Source organism: Erinaceus europaeus, chromosome 5 (genome assembly GCF_950295315.1).
Source record: "Erinaceus europaeus chromosome 5, mEriEur2.1, whole genome shotgun sequence".
NCBI lineage: Eukaryota > Metazoa > Chordata > Mammalia > Eulipotyphla > Erinaceidae > Erinaceus > Erinaceus europaeus.
This window is the reverse complement of record NC_080166.1, coordinates 124,873,273-124,889,460: the sequence shown is the minus strand read 5'-3', so window position 1 is coordinate 124,889,460 and position 16,188 is coordinate 124,873,273. Positions and strand designations below refer to the sequence as shown.

Below are 16,188 nucleotides of genomic sequence, written 5' to 3'. Positions count from 1 at the left end.
GAACATGGTGCAGTTGGATAGGGGAGCTCTCTGTGGCTAGTGACCCCTCAGTGCTGGGATAGCCATCTGCGAACCTCACTGACCAGTCACTGGGAAGCAACAAGTGAGACACGTCCCTGGTGTCACAGTCTCCATTTTTCTAGGAGGAAGATAAGATGGAGACTGGTGGAGGTTGCTGTTGTAACATTATTGGAGCCTCCATGTGATAGGAGGTTGGTGGCTATTCCAGGCAACTGCTGTGGGGTCTCCAGAAAAGAGCTGGGCTGGCCTCTGGGGTCCATCAGGAAAGCCTGTGTGTTTGAAACAGAGTGAGCTACGAACCGGATAGATGCAAGTGCTTTGTAGACAGGAAGTGAGGTGTGTACCAGTGGATAGTCCAGTGTAGGCACCTGAATAAGTCAGCTGTGTCTTGTCTCCTTGGGTACAAGGCACATTGTTTCAGATCCTTTTATCAGGGATATAAGTCTGAGCGTTGGTTCTTTGGCCATTACTTGATTGACTCTAGTTTGTATGGTGGCCTTACTTGGCCAAACGGAGTTGGGTCTTTGTGATTGACTGGCGTTACATTTCATTATCTTGAGTTCAAGCGTGTCCACTCCTGCTTCAGCTTCCGTTTGCTTATGTAGGTTCTCAGCGCCTTAGAGCCTCCTCAGCCTAGTGGCCTTTTTGTTTGATGGCTTTGTTGGTTGTGACAACTTTCCCAGTTTGCAGGACAGTCTTAAAGAGCAGTATGATGCCACTTGACTTGTGGGTTCCATGTCCAGGGCCAGTTCACATCCCTCCTGTCACATGTGTTACTGTGACCTTGGTCAACAAAGTTGTGATGAGTGACTCATGTGGCCAAGCTTTGTTCTGTGTCTTAAGTTTCATTTCTGGAATGCTCGCTCCAATTTACCCAGCATTATTTCTTTATTTTGTCATCACTAGGGTTCCAGCACTGTAGGCCATCTTTTTCAGCTAGAGAGAGAGAGAAACACAGGTGTTGGGGGGAACAGAAAGACAGCACAACATGGAAACTTCCTCCAGTTCTGTTCACTTTGGGGGCTTCCCTCCAGTGGCGCTAATCTGCCTGTTCAAATCCTACTTGTTACACAAGGCTATTCTCAATTTCCAGATTGTCAGTAAAGGTTGTGGTAATAGCAGTCCCTCCAACACTTGTGCATTTGCTTCCTTACATCTGCGGCCTCCATATTTATACAGCTCTGTGCAGTTCTTCCTGCCTCATGGTGGAGCAGAGGGATTGGACTGGGGATTTGGAGGTTCAGGCATTAGAGTCTCTGCATAGCCATGATTCTATATGCCCTTGCCTTTGAATTTCTATATTCCCCAGAACCTAACACAGGCCTTGGCAGAGAATAGGATGTTTGGTTCCAGGGGCCGGGCGGTTGCACCCCTGGTTAAGAGTACACAGTACACATGCAAGGACTGGCCCAAGGATCTGGGTTTGAACCCCAGACTCCCACCTGCAGTGGGGATGCATCATAAGTGTGAAACAGATCTGCGGGTGGCTATTTCACTCTCCCCTTCTCTACCTCCCCTTCCTCTCCCAATTTTTCTCTGTCCTATCCAATGAAATGAAAAAATGGCCATCAGGAGCCATGGTTCCATAGTGCCAACACTGAGTCCCAGTGATAATCCTGGAGGGGAAAAACTTGCTTGGTTCCCTGTTGAGATTTGTCAACCAGAAATTTCCAGACATGAAGGTAGATTTTTTTTCTTAACAGCCTTTATTTAGGGTCCATTAACTTTCCTTGATTTGTATCCAGCTAGATTCGTATTATCAAATACAAATGTGTTCCCATCATTCTTTGTGTTCCCTTCAGGGCAGAATGGTCGAAAAGGGGACTTACACTGAGTTTCTGAAATCTGGAGTCGACTTTGGTTCCCTTTTAAAGAAGGAAAATGAGGAGGCTGACCATCACTCTCCAGTCCCGGGATCTCCCACACTGAGGAAACGAACCTTCTCAGAGTCTTCAGTTTGGTCTCAGCAGTCATCCAGACCCTCACTGAAAGATGGCGCCCAAGGGGGTCAAGAAGTGAGTGAGCCCTGTTTTATGATGTATGTCCGTTCTGTTGGGTTCTTGTGGGCTGGGGGATATTCGGGGTCTTCTCAGCCTCATTGGTTCCAAGGTAGACTCTAAGGTTTCAAGGTCTGATTCCATGGAATTGGTAGAATCCAAACAGAAGGAAGAGAACTTCTTGAATTGGGTGTCTCCATTTGAATGTTGGATGGAGATTAGCCATGTGTTCTTGCCATTTCACATCCCCATGAACTTACTGTGAGGTCAACCCCACTTGTTCTGAGGCTCCAAAGACCCAGGTTCAGTCCCCCTCACCACCAGAAACCAGAGCTGAGAGGGTCTGGGCTCCCCTCTCGCTGGCAGAGGCTTCATTTGGAGACAGATTCCTTCCCCCCAGCCTGAGTCTTGCTGTGATCCACATTGAACCAGCTACTTTTCCTGTGTGTTGGTTTGTTCTTGCACTACAGAATTACAGGACTATTTTTATTTATTTTTTCCTTTTTGGTAGCCTGCGCAAAGTAGACCTTTAGATCTAGTTTCTTTTCCTTTTCTTTTTTGTCTCCAGGGTTCTCGGTAGGGCTCGGTGCTGGCAGGATGAATCCACTGCTCCTGGCAGTCATTTGTTCCATTTTATTGGACAAGACAGAGAAAAGTTGAGATGGTAGGGGGAAGTATAGGGGCAGGGAGAAAGACACCTGCAGATCTGCTTCGCCACTTATGAAGTGTCCGCCCTGCTGCTGGGGAGCTGGGAGCTCAAATGTAGGTCCTTGTACTTAGTTTCATGTGTGCTTAACTGGGTGTCTGGGTTCACCACTGCCTGGCCCCTGGCCCCTCTTTGTTTTTTTAGCCAAAGCACTGCTCAATTCTGGTTTATGGTGGTGTGGGGGGGATTGAACCTGGGGCTTTGGAACCCCAGGCATGAGAGCCTTTCTGCATAACCATTATGCTATATACCCTCACCCTAGAGCTAATTTCTATTCTTTCTTGCCCTTCCAAGACTGAAACCGTAGCGTACCCACTTTGGTCTCGTCCGTGGTCAGCACCCTTGGCTCTAAGTGCACCCTTGGCTCAGGTGAACCTGTAATATAAAGGCTCCAAGAACTCTGAGAAAAATAGATGCTGATGTCCCTCAGTGCCCAAATCTTCATTGTCCAAATTCTGGATAGATGCTGATGTCCCTCAATGCCCAAATCATCATTGTCCAAATTCCGGAGCCCAGATGAATCTGCTGAGTGCTCACATGAGCCCCTTGCCATTCCAGCTTAGGAAATACTCTGAAATCCAGGGACTACATCCTCTGTAGCAGACAGTCTCCTCTCCCACGCAGCCTCTCTCGACTCCCGCTAGTTGTGTGGGTCAGTTTACCAAATGTGGCTAACAGTCCTGAGCCCCTGTTATGTTTCATATTTCCTGTATGGAGTGACACACGAGTTCCACACGAGTGCCCATGTTATTTTGAACAAGCTTCTGCATTTAGGACTGAACTGGGTGTGGCGAGCAGCTCATGGAAATCATCATGTCCAAACGCCACATTGAGTGACCATGTGCAGGTGGTATTTGCTCCTAGTCCTTCTCCCTCCCTCCCTCCTTCGTAGATATTTGTCTGTCTGTTTGTCTGCCTGCAACCAATCTATCTAATCTAATCGAATCTAATCGAATCTTTCTACTTTATAAGAGATTGAAACATAGAAGCCAGAGCACCAAACCAGTACATGCAGTTGAATTGAGTTCTAAAGCAAGTCCCATATTCTACCATTTTCTTGTTCTTTCTTTTCTGCACCCCCCACTCCTCTTCTTGCTAACAAACTAATCACTGGGGCCCAGTGACTGTGTAACTTCACTATTCCCGGTGACTATTTTTATTTCCTTTAGATAGAGGTTGAGGGAGGAGGAAACGGTGGGAGAGAGAGAGAGAGAGAGAGAGAGATATCAGCATTGTTGCATCACTCATGAAGCTTTCTCCTTCCTGTAGCTGTCCCCACATGGTGGCTGGGTGTTTACACTCAGGTCCTCACGTGGTCATGTCTTTGCCTTCCTGAGTGAGCCACTTTCTGGCCTGCAACTTATTTCTGATGGACGGATGTCCAGATATGAGTGGTTTGACTAGGTATCACCACACCCTCTTCAGCAGGAGAGGCACTGTGGTGCATGCCTCCTGGCCTCTGAGGGCCGCCTCCTGGTTCTCCACGACCACTTCTGAAATGCTCCTGTGGCCCCTTAGTTCAGATTCATCTCTCCCTACCTTTTCTTCCTTGCAGACTGAGAACGCGCAGGTGGCAGTCCCAGAGGAGAGTCGTACAGAAGGGAAGGTCGGCTTCAAAGCCTACAAGAACTACCTGGCTGCCGGCGCCCACTGGGTTGTCATCGTCCTTCTTGTCCTCTTAGACACCGCCGCACAGGTAAATGGAGACTCTGCCTCTGTGCTCTCAACTTGTTGCTGTGTTTATCCTGTTTGCCACTACCCTCCTTCATTCATTCATTCATTTGCTGAACTGGAGCCTTGTAATTCACTGTTGATGGGTTGCTTTTGCATGTAGATAGAAATAGAGAGACTATAGCCCTGGAACTTCTCCTAGTGCCACGTTCTTTCCTTGTGAGGTTTGGGAGAAGACTGGAATTGGGCTGTGAGCGTGGCGAGGCATGTCCCCTGCCCGATCGCCGTCTTTTCAGCCTCCTGCTCCTGCTCCTGCTCGGCTGACTGACTGATGTTCAGTGTTCCCAGAACCATCCCTTCTGCTCTTCCAGTTTAGCGAGGAAGAGTGCGGAGTCCCTGGGAACCGTCAGTGTTTGACGATTGATTCTGTTTCTCTCTTTTAGGTTACCTATGTTCTTCAAGACTGGTGGCTTTCTTACTGGTGAGTTATCTCTGGGCCAAGATGCAGTGCTGTCCCCAGACCCTGGTGAGAGGAGGCCTTTTGGCTGCTGTTCTAATCCCACAGGATTAATTACTGTTCTTGCTGGTGGGCTGTGAGCGCTAAGGGTCTCCGCTCCTGTCTGACCCCTCAGCAGAGTCTTCACAGACACTGCTTTTTCTTCTCCCAACCTCCTCGTTTTTTGTTTTTGAAAGCTGTTTCAATTTTTTTTTAATATTTACTTATTTTTTCTTTTGTTGCTCTTGTTGTTTTATTGTTGTAGTTATTATTGTTGTTGTTGTTGGATAAGACAGAGAGAAATAGAGAGAGGAGAGGAAGACAGAGGGGGAGAGAAAAATAGACACCTGCAGACCTGCTTCACCACCTGTAAAGGGACTCCCCTGCAGGTGGGGAGCCTGGGGCTTGAATCGGGATCCTTATTCTGGTCCTTGTGCTTTGCGCCATGGTGTGCTTAACCCACTATGCTACCACAGACTCCCTGCCATTTCAATTTTTTTTATTTTATTAGGGATTTGATAGTGGTTTACAAGATTATCGAATTACAGAGGCATCGTTCCACCCTTCATCCACCATCCCCACCCCCAAAGCCCTCTCCCCCTACACCCCCCAACAGTAGCCCCCAGAGTTCTCAGTGGGTGTTGGGGAACCACTGCACCATGGTGGGGGTGTGTACTGTGCGAACATCTCTTAGGAAAGGATGTGGGATAGCACTCGTGACAGCAGCCATCTTGTAAACCATTCCTGCCCTAAGAAAACAGAACAGGAAAAGAAAGTCTCAGAGACAGTTTGGCTGTGTCTCCTCTCTAAAATGCTGTGCGCTGGCGGAAATAAAGCAATTGGTATGCAAAGAAGCCTTTCCTGTCTGAGGCTCTGAAGTCCCAAATTCAGTCCTCTGCACCACCATAAGCCCTGACCTATGCAGTGCTCTGGTTAAAGCGGGAGGAGAGGGCCAGTGAAATAGCTCTCCTGGATAGCGCACTGCTTTGTCATGTGCTCAACCTGAACCTTACTCCCCCCCCCCACAAAAAGCCGCTTTGGCCTCACATGCAGGGGGGACACTTCACAAGTGGCGAAGCAAGTCTGCTGGTGTCTTTCTCTCTCTCTCTCTCTCTTCCCCCCCCCCCCCAATTTCTCTCTGTCCTATCCAATTTAAAAAAAAAAGGCTGCCAGGAGCAATATATTTGTGGTGCCAGCTATTAACCCTGGAGGCAAAAAAAAAAAAAGAACAAACCAGAAGGAAGCTTTGGTCTTGTGGTCCCCCCCACACACACACACACTTTTTCTTTTCCTTTTCTGTCTCTGTTGAAAAGGAAAAAGTCAGGGCCAGGTGCTGGCACACCTGGTTAAGCGACACATTATAGTGCACAAGGTCCTAGGTTCAAGCCCCTGGTCCTGGGCCTGTAGGGGGGAAGCTTCAGTGAAGCAGGTCTGCAGGTGTCTCTCTGTTGCTTCTTTCCATCTCTACCTCCCCCCTCTCAGTTTTTCAGTCTGTTCAGAAAGAAAAGAAGTCTTCAAGAGTGAAATCATCCAATATTTATCTTTTACCTCTACTTACTTCACTAAGCATAATCACCTCCAGTTCCATTCATTTTGTCCCAAAGGACATATCTTTTTTTTTTTTTTTTTTCAGCTGCAGAGTAGCATTCCCATAACTTCTTTGTGCAGCTGGCTGCCTTCACTTCACTTCACTATTGTCAGCAATGCAGCTACCAGCATAGCGGTGCCATGGTCCCTTCAGATTAGTGCTCTCGTGTCCTGGGAGTAAGCCTGGGAGTGCCTCGGCTGGATATAAGGCATTTCTGTTTTCCTTTGAGGACTTTCCATACTATTTCCCATAGCAGCGGCACCGGTTTCCACTCCCGTCAGCGGTGTAGCGGAGTTCCCTTTTGCTCCACATCTTAAACAACATTTCTCATTTCCCTTCCCGGACCCTTATGAGAAAGGGAAAAAATTTGTGATTCAACTTGCATCTTAAAAATCGGGTAGACATACACAGGAGCTGGGGACCAGGGGTCACTTTTTAGAGTGAAACTCACACAGACCCACTTTCCAAATGGAAGTTAATGCTTTCAGAAAATATTTATCGAAATTTCATCTGTAGCCTATATGTGTATGTGTGTATGTGTGTGTGTATACATACATATGTATATATGTATATATATATATATATACACATATATATATTTTTTTTTCCCCCGTCTTCTGTGGTCCATAGGGCAAATGAACAGAGTGCTCTGAATATCACGGTAAATGGAAATGGAAATGTAACTGAGAAGCTGGATCTTAACTGGTTCTTGGGCATTTATTCAGGTAAAGTAGTATAGTTTCGTCCTTTCTCACAGAGTTAGAGCTGCTGACAGTGCGCCTGTGTGAGGAATCAAGGCTTCCAGGAGTAATTCTGCAGTGTCTTAACAGATTAAGAGGCTGAGGCGCATTGATTTTGTGAATTAATTAGAATAATTATTTTCTTCTTCTTTTTCTTTCTTTCTTTTTTTTTTTTTGGAAACTTACTAAAAGAAAAGAGGTTGAATGAAGACTCTTTAATTTGCTCTGGACTGGCTTTTCGAAGTTAAACCGGGATTGAACATTCAGAGAGTCAGCCACTGGAAATATGTGTCTATTGTCTGTTCTAATAGGTTGCTTTAGCTAAATCTTCTATCATTATATGGATGGGCAAGGGGATTAGAAACGGATCCCCACCCTGTGGTTTGGATTGTTCCCATTCTGTTTGAATAAGCCCGGGCTTTTATGGAATGGGGATGCAATCCCCTGGCAGCAAGGCCCCCCGAATAAAAGCATTATTCCTTCGCAGGTCTGCAAAGCTCCCTCCCACATACTGTTCATCTCCTGGGCCTCACTAATTACCTACGAGGGAAGCTAAGCAGGGAGAACTCCAGTGTCTGGGAATTAGGGCTCCTTCTCTTTCTTTCCTGGAGATCAATGTTATCGCTTTCCCAACTGCATGAGGAATTTAACATACAGTTTGCCAGGCTCATCAGAACCCAGCACCCTGTTTTCACAAGAGCGCCCTGGATGTGTGTAGCACAGAGTGTTTTTGCAAGGAAACCCTCATCTGAAATTTTAAACAGTCTCCCCAGGAGAACGCTCACACGAGCTTTCTAAAGAGAGAGAGAGAGAGAGAGAGAGAGAGAGAGAGAGAGGGGGCAGGGGGATTTCTAAGACCCACTTCTCACTGAGATCTGTTGTTTATATCTGTAATCACCCAACCATTTGTAGAGAAAGCTAAAGCCTTTAATGATGCGGCTGTCAAACTGGGGAACCCTTTAAGTCCTAGAAGGATGAAGAAAAATGACCCTATTAATATATTCCGGTGACATGGCGGGCTAATAAAATTAGCATTAATGGAATATGGGCACTTGAGTGGATTTTGGAGCTTGAATTAACAGCATGGTGTCAGTTGAAGAGGGAGAAAGTGTTTGGTGAAACATTATTTACTTGCCTCCAGTGTTATTGCTGGGTACTTGGAATCTACTGCTCTAGCCGCCATTCCTTCCATTTTATCGGCCAGGATAGAGAGTAATTGAGGGGGCAGGGAGAAAGACAGACACCTACAGACCTGCTTTGCTGCTTGTGAGTATCCCCCCCACCTGCATTTGGGGAGCCAGGGGTTCAAATCCAGATCCTTGCATGGGTCCTTGTGCTTAGTACTATGGGCACTTAACCTGGCATGCTACCACCTGGCCTCCTTGGTGAAAAATTTGTTACAAAGAGTTTGAGAGAAAGCAGGAAAACTGTTATAATTTTTACATGTGTATGGACTGGTAGGTAGCTCACCTGGTACAGTGTACATCGTATCATGTGCAGGGACCCAGGTTTGAGCCCCAGGGGAAGCCTCCTGAGTGGTAGAGGAGGAGGGGTGTCTCTGCTCTCTGCCTGCTTCTCTGTCTCTCACCCTTTATCTTGAAAAAAAAAATCGGGGGTTGGGTTTAAGTTCAGTTGGCTAAGCACACATGGTGCAAAGTGCAAGGACTGGCGTAAGGATCCCCATTCCAGGTCCGGCTCCCCACCTGCAGGGGGGGGTCGCTTCACAAGTGGTGAAGCAGGTCTGCAGGTGTCTTTCTCTCCCCCTCTCTGTCTTCCCCTCCTCTCTCCATCTCTCTCTGTCCTATGCAACAACAATGAGATCAGTAAAAACAATAATAAAAAAACCACAACAAGGGCAACAAAAAGGAAAAAATAGCCTCCAGAAGCAGTGGATTCGTGGTGTAGGCTCCGAGCCCCAGCAATAACCCTGGAGGCAAAAAAAAAGTCCGCAAGGTTGGTGAAGTGGTGCAGTGAAAAAAAGGATTATGTGTATAGTAGATACCCATTTGTATCTTAACTAACACAAGAATAGTTAGGATTATATTCACTTTAAATTGTTCAGTGTTTGGGGAAGATAGCCTAATGGTTATGTAAAGAAACTTTCGTGCCTGAGGTTCTGATGTCCCGATATCCCAGGATCAATCCCCAACACTACCACAAGCCAGAGCTGAACAGTAATTTGGTAAAAACAAAGACCTCAAAATGTTTAGTGTTTATATAAAACAGGGAGGGATTACTTGCTCTTAATTACCTCATGTTAACATAGAAGTTATTTTCTCATAGCTCAATTATGTTTTTCTACTTGCAAACCTAATAAGTCTTTTTTTTTTCCCCCTTAAAAACTGCCTGGGCATTAAGTACAATGAGAGGGTGACTTATTTCTCACATCTCCTACTAATTCACTTGCTTTTTTCAACAAATGCACACTTCTAGAGTAAGGAAGATAGAGAAGGGAGTCTAACAGCATCTACGGGGCAAGGTGTCTCAAGTTCGAGTCTTGGAACCACCTTAGAGTTCCCACTGGCATGGGTGAAGCTCTGGTGTCTGTCTGTTTCTCAGTTTCTCTCAGTCTCTATCCAGTAAATAATAAATGAATACAATATATATATTTTTTTAAAAAAAGAAAGCATTATCTCCTCTGCCACTTCCCAGAGCATACCAGCATAGTAGTTTCTACATACAGAGAGAGATGTAGATGCCATTTTCTAGTCTTTGTGCATCTGTCTTGTGAATAATGGGAAGTTCAAAGAGTTTTCTATACAATAACAAAATCTTAGTTATTTTATCATGGTCTTTGTAAATGTATCTTGTGAAAAGATTGAAGGTCCCTACATTCCAGATGTTTCTGTGCACTGAGATTTGTAACAGTTTCAAGAGCTGCCTTCCCAGCTCCAGAACAGCCAGAGGGGAGGCCCAGGTCCCGTGCTCATCTGAGTGATGTTTCTCTCTTCCAGGTCTAACTGTAGCTACTGTCCTGTTTGGCATAGCGAGATCGCTGCTGGTCTTCTATGTTCTTGTTAAGTCTTCACAGACTCTGCACAACAGAATGTTCGAGTCCATCCTGAAGGCTCCAGTATTGTTCTTTGATAGAAATCCCATTGGTGAGTCTCACACCATCCTTCATCCTGAATATGTCTTGGTTAGACATGTTGTACCTTCTAGTGTTTGCAAATGTGTGCTGGTTTATATTCTTTTCATAAAAAAAGAATATTTTAATGAAATGAGGAGACAATGTAATGGTTATGCAAAAAGACTTTCATGCCTCAGGCATAGAAAGTCCCAGGTACAATCCCTAGCACCACTGTGAGCCAGAGCTGAGCAGTCCTCTGGAATAAAAATAAATGAAAAGTTATTATTATGTTATGTTATGTTATTTATTTATTTTACCAGCTCTGGTGTATGGTGGTGCAAGGAATTGAACCTGGGACTTTGGAGCCTCAGGCATGAGAGTCCCTTTGCATAACCGTTATGCTATCTCCCCTGCCCAGGAAAAAAAAAAAAAAGCCACTTTGAATTAAATTTATTTATTTGATACGACAGAAATTGAGAGGGGATGGAGAAATGGGAGAGAGAGAGAGAGAGAGAGAGGGAGAGAGAAAGTGACACCTCCCATACTGCTTCTCCTCTGTGAAGCTTCTTCTTCACAGGGAGTGCTCTACTGGGTACACCACTCCCTGGCCCTTCTGATCACTCGTTACCCACAGCTTCTCAGCAAGAGCCTGCTGATGAGAACATTTAGCCTTTTATTCCAGCTTAGATAGGTGCGGACAATGAGGCTAATGTCCACTCTGCAGTTATTAAAGAACCCCTTTGCTGCATGGCAGATGATATGCTTGACATGGAAAGCAAATGGGTTTAACTGGAGTTTGCCAGCTGCAGAGTCATCTCGTAGGCTGGACCTTCCCCGGAGACTCTCTCGACAGGAGACAGCGTGTGTGCGCCTGTTTCTTTCATCCTTCGTACATAGTACATCCATTCCTAGGACCACAGAGCTCTTGTCCTGACCACCAGGCTTACCTAAACGGTCATTAAAACTTCAAAGTGAGGAGGGACCCGTAGCATAATAGTTATATAGAATGACTTTTATGCTGAGGCATTAGTGTCACAGGTTCAGTCCTTGGCATCACCATAAATGAGGGCTGAGTACCCTTGTGAAGGTAGGAAGGAAGGAAAGAAGGTAGGTAGGTAGGTAGGTAGGTAGGTAGGAAGGAAGGAAGGAAGGAAAGGGAAAAGGGAGGGGAAAAAAACAATTTAAACCCAAGATTTATGAAATGTAAACCTCCTCTTCCATAATAGTTCTTAACTCTAGGGGCCAGGAGATAACTCAACCATTAAAATACTTGCCTCCCTGCCTGAGCTCATAGGTTCTATCCCTGGCTCCACATGGGAGAAGCATGGGCAGCGCCAAGGCACGTTCATGGACAATGAAGCAGTGCTGTGTCTTTTCCTCTCTCCTCTCACACTTTGCCTCATTCTCAAAAACTACCGAATAAAAATTGGGCCGGGTAGATGGCTTTCTTTAACACACATACTGGAGTTCCTGTGTTCATTCTGTGAACGTATTAAAAATCTTTTTGAGGGGCTAGGCAGTGGTGCACCTGGTTTAGCGCACACATTATAGTGCTTAAGGACCCAGGTTCAAGCCCCTGGGCCCCATTTGCAGGGGTAAAGCTTCAGGAGTGGTGAAGTAGGGCTGCATGTCTCTCTCTATCTCTTTCTCTCACTATCTCCCTGTCCCCTCTCAATTTCTTTCTGTCTCTGTCTAGTAATAAATGAATCAAAATTAAAAATTAAAAAAAAATTTTAACTCTGATTTTTCAAGTGGACTTTCAGTTGAGCGTTAGAAGTACCTGCCTGCTTGAAATGCAGCTGCAACTTTCTTGATACCAGAGTTCCCAGTGGATCCTAGGTGGTGATGCCTCCACCCTGACCAGGGTTCCTGTGAAGGCCTTTGTCACCACCTTACTCCACTCTGTTCTTCTTTTGCAAGGAACAGAGGAGGATTAAAGAAGACTGTTCTAGAAAGTATTCTCAGAGTTAAGGAGACCCCTGTGAAGCTGCAATCTTGTAGTGTAGCTTGAGCAGAAGTTAGAAGGGAGTTGGGGGACTCATGTGCAATAAAGCTTACAAAAGTTGCTCTGAGGGACTGGGTGGTGGCACACCTAGTTGAGCGCCCATATTATAATGCGCAAGGCCCTAGGTTTCAGCCCCCGGCCCCCACATCCAGGGGGGTACTTTGCGAGTACTAAAGCAGGGCTGCAGGTGTCTCTCTGTCTCTCTCCCACTTCCCTCTTGATTTCTGGCTGTCTCTGTCAAATAAATAAAGATAAAAAAAAATGACAAGGTTGCTTCCATGTACCAGTTCATTTGAAAATGACGATCACAGGCGTAGTATTTGGAGCATTCCACGAAACTGAATTTCTGTTATCACAGCCTCTGAGTGTTCACAGCCAGGCCTTTCCTGTTGAAGACCTGTGGGCTTTCTCCTGACTCTGGTCTGCTCATTATTTCAGGATTTGGGACGCAGTCTAAATCGTCGAGGTTGCTAATCTTACGGAGGCACAGTAGTGGCTTATCTTACTGCTTCTTCCTGTATCTGTTAGCTCGACTTTATTCCACTGAGTAAATGGAAGCTCAAATAAGCCCTCCAGAGATTAGGCTCCTGTTTATGCCCCAAATTTGGATTGGGGGGTGGGGGTGGGGCATGAGTTTATGTACTTGTTTCTGATAAAAGTCAAGACGTGTATGTGTGTTACTTTTTCTGGTAAAAGTCAGGACGTGTGTGTGTGTGTGTGTGTGTGTGTGTGTGTGTGTGTGTGTGTGTGAGAGTGATTAAATTAGGCAGCAAATTTGAAGTTTCCATTTGGATAAAATGTTTGCCCTTTTGACTGTGGCAAATTATAAGCAGAAGCTGTTGGTTCCTGTGGCCTGTAGTGATTCTGTAAAGTAGTCAAAACCATCCCTTGAGCAGAGTGGTCAGCAGGCTCTGGCATTTTTTTTTTTTGTTGTTTATTTTTTAATAATGAAAAGACATTATGGTTTTATACATTAAAATTTTTTTTCTTTTTTCTTTTCCCTTTTGTTTCCCTTTTTTATTTTTGTTGTAGTTATTAATGTTGTGGTTGTTGGATAGGACAGAGAGAAGTGGAGAGAGGAGGGGAAGACAGAAAGGGGGAGATAAAGATAGACTCCTGGAGACCTGCTTCACCGCCTGTGAAGCAACTCCCCTGCAGGTGGGGAGCCGGGGGCTCGAACCGGGATCCTTAAGCTGGTCTTTGCACTTTGCGCCACATGCACTTAACCCGCTGCGCTACCGCCCGACTCCCATGGTTTTATAATTTTTTATTTGTTACTAAGAGTATGCTACAGATTGTAAGATTACAATATACAGTTCCACACCCACCACCAAAGATCCATATCCCCATCCTCCCACCTCCCAGAGATAACCACCAGAGTTCTCACCAGTGGTAGACACAGTGTGCTTTTTTCTATTTTATTTATTCATTTTTGCAAGTTCATTTGATTCAGAGCTCTGGTTTTTTTTTTGCAGATATGAATGAAGCCATTTGGTAGTTGTTTCTCATCTCTTACTTATTTCCTTAAGCTTAATCACTTCTGATTCCATCCATTTTACCCCAAAGGACATATTATCATCTTTTTTTTGGTTGCAGACTAGTATTCCACGGAGTATATACCCCACACTTCTTTAGCCAGTTATCTGTTGATGGGCATTTAGGCTGCTTCCATTCACTGGCTATTGTGAATAATGCAGCTCTGAACATAGGTCCATATGTTCCTTCTAATTAATGTGTAACTGTCCAGGCTCTGTTTTTTAAGTCACATTAAGTATCTGCATCAGGTGCCCATGCCCAGTTACAGGATTACAGGATGCTCTTATAGTAGCGTGGAGGTGTTTCTCTTCATGGCATTTAGTAATTCAGCACAATCTCAGGGAGAACCAGGGGTCCATCAGTTTCCTGTGAGCTCTGGGTTGTAGCCCCTCTCAGGGTTTAGAAAACAGGCAACATGGAGGTCTTTTCCTAGTGTGTAGCTTCCGGGAAGCCAGACTTGGCATAATAACTGTGATGGAACCGGAAGCTATAGACAGAGACCCACTGCATCTGCCAGAACTGTAACTCAGCTTGGACTTGGGCAGGTCTGGGCAGTTTCCTTCTTTGCCGTCTGCACTCCTGCCTGATTCCAGAGTATTCTGTGAGGCCAATCCAGGTTGTAGAGATGTATCTTCTGTTTTTTCATTGGGACTCCCACCCCAGATGTACCCTCTGTGATGATTCTTCCTAGCATCTCCAGTACTTAGCTAATCAGTAGAAGATACTTTAGTCCTGCACAGAACCAGGTCTTCTGCGGAGTGTTCTGAAATACTGGTGGTCCCGGAAGCCAGGTTTCATGTAGACAAGTTCCAAGTTCATGGTTTTAGATTTAAAGAGCTGAGCAAGGCAGTGCTATCGGCCTTGTCTCACTTAACGTGTTATCTTTATCCATCTGTGTTTGGGTCAAAAATGAATCAACGAGGGTGTGACCTTAAAATAGCAAAAGTCAGTTCTATGCTCCACCTATCACCTTCCTTTCTCTCATCCATTCATCTCTTTTATACTTTGCTCTGTAGGTGTGTTTGGTAGTACTATTATGTATGTAGCTTAACCTTTTCTGAGAGGGGTTTACTTTTTTTTTTGTTAACACTGGAGTTTCCAGTATGGAGGGAGAGGGGCTAACTGCGGGTCCAGTGCTTGATCCTGTGGGCACACTATTTAGGTCAGCTACCTGCTGGCCCCAGAGACGAGGGCTTAACACTAGTTCTCTCTCTCGTCAATATGAGAATTATTCTCCTTTTTAAACTTGTGTATGGTTGCATGAAATTGACTGACTTATTTACATATAATATGATGTCTTAATTATGCTGATCTTTTTAAGTGTGTAAATGGATAAGCCTTAAGCTTTTTAATGAAAAATATTTTTCAAGGGTTTTTTTTTTAATTTAAGTAACATTGTTTTATAACATAGGTTTCAGGTGTCTAGTCTTACAACTGAACATCTGTATATACTAGATTATATTTACCTGTAAGCGTTAAGTTTCTGTACATTCCCAGCTAGTTTTTTTTTCTTTTCTTTAAATTGCTACCAGGATTATTGGTGGGACTTGGTACCTGCACTATGAATCTACAACTCCCTGCAGCCATTGTTTTTTTAATCTTTCTATTTTATTGGATAGGACAGAGAGAAACTGAGAGTGGAGTGGGATATAGAGAGGGAGAGAGAATGATAGACACCTGCAGACCTACGTTGCCACTCTTAGAGAGTCTCCCTCAATGGTGGGGAGTGGAGGCTTGAACCCAGGTCCTTGTACATGGTACTTAACTGTGTTTACCACTGCCCAGCCCCTCTCCCCAGCTGCTGATCCTTTTACCCAGTGTCCCTAGCTTCCTTCCCTCTTGTAACTGTTATTTTGGTTTTACAGAATTCACAGAGGCAGCATGGAGGTCTTTTGTCAACACATGGCAAGATAATAAGGATATTCTTCTAGAATAAAAGTTGTTTTTTGTTTTGTTTATTCATTACTTTTGTTTCTTTTTATATTCCAATATCTTGTCTCTCTGCATTTGACTGGCTTCACTTAGCTTGCTATTTGTATCTGGGTCCAGTCTGGGTCAATTGCTGATTGGCCTTAGACTGCCACAAGCCAGCTTTCTTTGCTGCGTTCACCTCCCTGCCTCTCAGCCACCTTTCTTATACCGTGCTCCTTCTGTGTACTCGGCAGTGGTGTTCTGTGTGTATTAAGGACCTGCACAGTTTTAGCGGTTCTGTATATTTGTACGTTTTGATTGCATCTGAGTCAGAGATTACCTCTGCAGATGGGGTCTGTGTCCCTGTGCTGTCAGCTACAGCTGTCTCCCCTGATTCTCATTTCTCGTCTCCTGGCCCTGTTTCTGCCATCACACCGTAACACCTGA

General features: G+C 45.0%; 1 protein-coding gene across 1 annotated transcript in view; it reads left to right on the top strand.

Moving 5' to 3' along the window:
• The window catches only part of ABCC4 (ATP binding cassette subfamily C member 4), a 274,755-nt gene that overhangs the window by 116,933 nt on the left and 141,634 nt on the right, over positions 1-16,188 (top strand). The window contains exons 15-19 of the mRNA XM_007526845.3: positions 1,824-2,036; positions 4,280-4,420; positions 4,839-4,876; positions 7,110-7,204; positions 10,174-10,320. Of these exons, the coding sequence (XP_007526907.1) occupies positions 1,824-2,036; positions 4,280-4,420; positions 4,839-4,876; positions 7,110-7,204; positions 10,174-10,320 (634 nt within the window). The remainder of the gene's footprint in view (positions 1-1,823; positions 2,037-4,279; positions 4,421-4,838; positions 4,877-7,109; positions 7,205-10,173; positions 10,321-16,188) is intronic.